This window comes from Rana temporaria, chromosome 3 (genome assembly GCF_905171775.1).
Source record: "Rana temporaria chromosome 3, aRanTem1.1, whole genome shotgun sequence".
Classification (NCBI taxonomy): domain Eukaryota; kingdom Metazoa; phylum Chordata; class Amphibia; order Anura; family Ranidae; genus Rana; species Rana temporaria.
In genome coordinates, this window is record NC_053491.1 from 470,184,868 (window position 1) to 470,188,551 (window position 3,684).

A 3,684-nucleotide genomic window follows, 5' to 3' on the forward strand; every position below is an offset into this window, starting at 1 on the left:
GGTATCGTACGAAAAAAAATTCCGTCCATGTCCGGTAGAATAAAATCGGATGAACTGTCCTGATCGGCTCTCGAAAGCTCTGTACTAATGATCCGATTATCGTACGATCGTTTCGAAAGCGGCATTTTTTTGTACGATTTTCGGAACGTGTGTATGGGGCATTGATATTGGCTGTTATGTTCATCGTTTTAAAGATCACCATTATGAAAAAAGAAATTACAGAAAAAAATATGCCTTTTTTTTCCACAGGCGCCTGCAAGGTATCAAATCCGCAAACAGTGCAATGTCAGGCTCATGTAGACACTTCCTACAGCTTTATGCCTATACCTTTGTATGGCTTTCATGTTAAAGAGTTGAGAAAGTGTCAATGTACTGAGTTTGTTGATCAGCACTCTCATAGTCCATAGAGAACTATAACTCCATTTGCCAGACAGGACTTGTAGTTTATTTATTCACAGATCTCTCTGCTTGAACCTCACCAATTGTAAATGTGACAGAGGCTTCAGGGGAGAAGATAAAAGAAACAACAAGAAGGAGCAGGCGCCACTTGGTAAACTGTACAGCTTTTTACTTGATATTTGAAATAAAAGTACTCACATGTATTTGTGTAATTCACGCATATAAGTGTTGTCCTGCGATTCGTCTGGACCCAACCAATAGGTATGGATGTCCCTTGGGTCTCTTTCACTGCGCTAGTATTGTGCTGTATTGAGGCTGCAATCTTGCTTGGTCCATCCGCTGTGTGGTGTGAATGAAGGCATACAGATGTGCGAGTAGAGACGCCGGAGCGCACGTTGGAGCGCACGCTTGTGGACGCTATGGTTGCGGTGGGGAGGATGACGTCATTGCCTGGGGACAGCAAATGTGCGACGCGTTTCCGTGCATGTGCTGTGGTACGATGGGGAAACGAACACACAGCGCGCACCTTTGTCAAGCTGGCTGTAGGGGTCACTACAGCTCGTTTTTATATGCCTCTCCTAGGTTGCCATCTTGTGGCCAAATAGCATAATGTCCTCTATGTAGAGGAATTAGTACTATAAGAAATATTTGTTTTGCCGATGGAAAAAGATGGGGAAGGGAGAGGGACAAAAGGAATGCCGGATTTTTTTGGCTATACAATACATACATAAATGGCGCGCCCATCGGTACGATGCACATGCACGGAAACGCGTCGCACATTTGCTGTCCCCAGGCGATGACGTCATCCTCCCCACCGCAACCATAGCGTCCACAAGCGTGCGCTCCAACGTGCGCTCCGGCGTCTCTACTCGCACATCTGTATGCCTCCATTCACACCACACAGCGGATGGACCAAGCAAGATTGCAGCCTCAATACAGCACAATACTAGCGCAGTGAAAGAGACCCAAGGGACAGCCATACCTATTGGTTGGGTCCAGACAAATCGCAGGACAACACTTATATGCCTGAATTACACAACTACATGTGAGTACTTTTATTTCAAATATCAAGTAAAAAGCTGTACAGTTTACCAAGTGGTGCCTGCTCCTTCTTGTTGTTTCTTTTATCATATGCACCTGGAGTGTCGCTTCAGCTCCCCCTGCATGGCTGCCCCGGAACAATAAACTGTAACTCACGCTCAAAGCTCATATAGCTTACAGGACTTTTACTGAGTACTCTTTTTTTCATTTACACTATAAACCACATGCGCTTCATTGTATAAAATTGTCTTCAGGGGAGAAGAACCTAACTCAGGGGATAAAAGCAGGGCTTCTTAGCAACATGTTATGCCGCGTACACACGATCGGAATTTCCGATGGAAAAAGTCAGACTGACTTTTTCCATCGAATATTTCGATTGTGTGTAGCCCCATCTGAGTTTTTTCATTGGTAATTCCTATGAATTCCATCAGAGTTTAGATATAGAACATGTTCTATTTTTCTCCGATGGAATTCCGTCTGAATTCTGATGTGATTTGGCCGGGTAAAAGCCTGATCGTGTGTACGTGGCATTACATGTTACACCCTTTTCATGAGTGTAACATGTAACATGTTTTTAGAAGTCCACCTAGCCTTTAATTCCTGTTTTAACATGTCTGCAAACAATAAATATACATATACCATTCTTCATCATGAATTCCTTGTACATTACAATTTCATACTCCATTTGTATCTTACAGGATAAAAGCACATATATCTTTGGTAGCTGTAGTTAATCTTATATGTACAAAAAATGTGTGAGGTCAATCAGACTCAGGTCACACAGATTCGTTTACTTGGGTTCCATGGCCTGGCCAAATTTAAAACTCTGTTATTTATTGTGTTTCTTGTAACCTACCTTATCATACTCGGTGGAAACCTGATGATTATCATTTTGGTTACAAGTGTTGATCATCTGAAAATCCCGATGTTCTTCTTTCTCAAGCACTTGGCCACAGCAGATGTCCTACTGACCACCAGTGTTGTCCCCATGATGCTGGATATTATATTCATTGAGGAAGGACGACTATCATTTGTTGGATGCATTACTCAGTTGTATGCCTTTGGTATATTTGGATTTGTGCAATGTTTTCTGATCGCTGTTATGTCCTATGATCGATACTTGGCTGTTTGCAAACCATTGCATTATGCTTCGCTTATGAACCCTCAGTTTTGCCTCCAGTTGGTTCTTGGCTCCTGGTTCTTGGTTACCCTGTTAATATCAAGTGAAATAATGGTGGTGGTTCAATTTAAGTTTTGTGGAATTAATTATATTGATAATTTTTTCTGTGATTTTGGACCAGTCGTGGAGCTGTCCACCTCAGACACATCCACTTTGATGCTACAAGACTTTGTAATTTCCATATTCATGATATTTTGCCCTTTCACTTTCATAATCATAACCTACATGTACATTTTCTTCATCATCCTGAAGATATCTTCTGCTCATGGTCGCAGAAAAGCCTTCTCCACATGTAGCTCCCATCTGGCCATTGTCTGTGTATATTATGGAACTTTGATCACTGTATACATGGTACCAGGAGATGACAGCACAGCGAGCATGAACAAATATAGGTCTTTGCTGTACACTGTGGTGACACCACTGATGAATCCCATTATCTACAGCCTCAGGAACCAAGAGATCAAGAACGCCTTGTGCAAATTTGTCATCAAACTCAAAAACACACAGTTTTAAATTATGAGAATAAACTTTTTGGCCGCGATTCACGTACAGCTGCGTATCTTTAGAGTGGCGTAGCGCATCTGATATGCGCTACGCTGACGTAACTTTTCCCTTCCACATAACTTTTTATTAATGTGCTTTGATACAGCACTTTGGGAACATCCAACTTCTTTTGCAATTTCCTTTTCAGGCTTTCCCTCCTTATAGAGGGTGTCAATGATGCTTTTCAGCACAACTGTCAGGTCAGCAATCTTTCCCATGATTGTGATTCCTACTGAACCAGACTGAGAGACCAGGAACCCTTTGCAGGTGTAATGGCTTAATTAGCTGATCAGAGTGGGACACTTTGAGCTCAGAATATTGCACCTTTTTACAATATTCTAATTTTCTGAGATTGTGGATTTGGGGTTTTCATGAGCTGTAAGCCATATTCATCACAATTATGACAAATCATGGCTTGAACTATCTTGCTTTGCATGTAATGGCCCGGATTCACAAAGCACTTACGCCGACGTATCTCGAGATACGCCGCGTAAGTGTAAATGTGCGCCGTCGTATTTATG

At 42.1% G+C, this 3,684-nt stretch overlaps 1 protein-coding gene across 1 annotated transcript; it reads left to right on the top strand.

Moving 5' to 3' along the window:
• Nucleotides 1-2,159: 2,159 nt before the first annotated feature.
• LOC120930638 (olfactory receptor 510-like) lies at nt 2,160-3,133 on the top strand. The gene has a single exon (XM_040341815.1). The coding sequence runs from the start codon at nt 2,192-2,194 to the stop codon at nt 3,131-3,133; it is 942 nt and encodes a 313-aa protein (XP_040197749.1). The 5' UTR covers nt 2,160-2,191.
• Nucleotides 3,134-3,684: the final 551 nt, after the last annotated feature.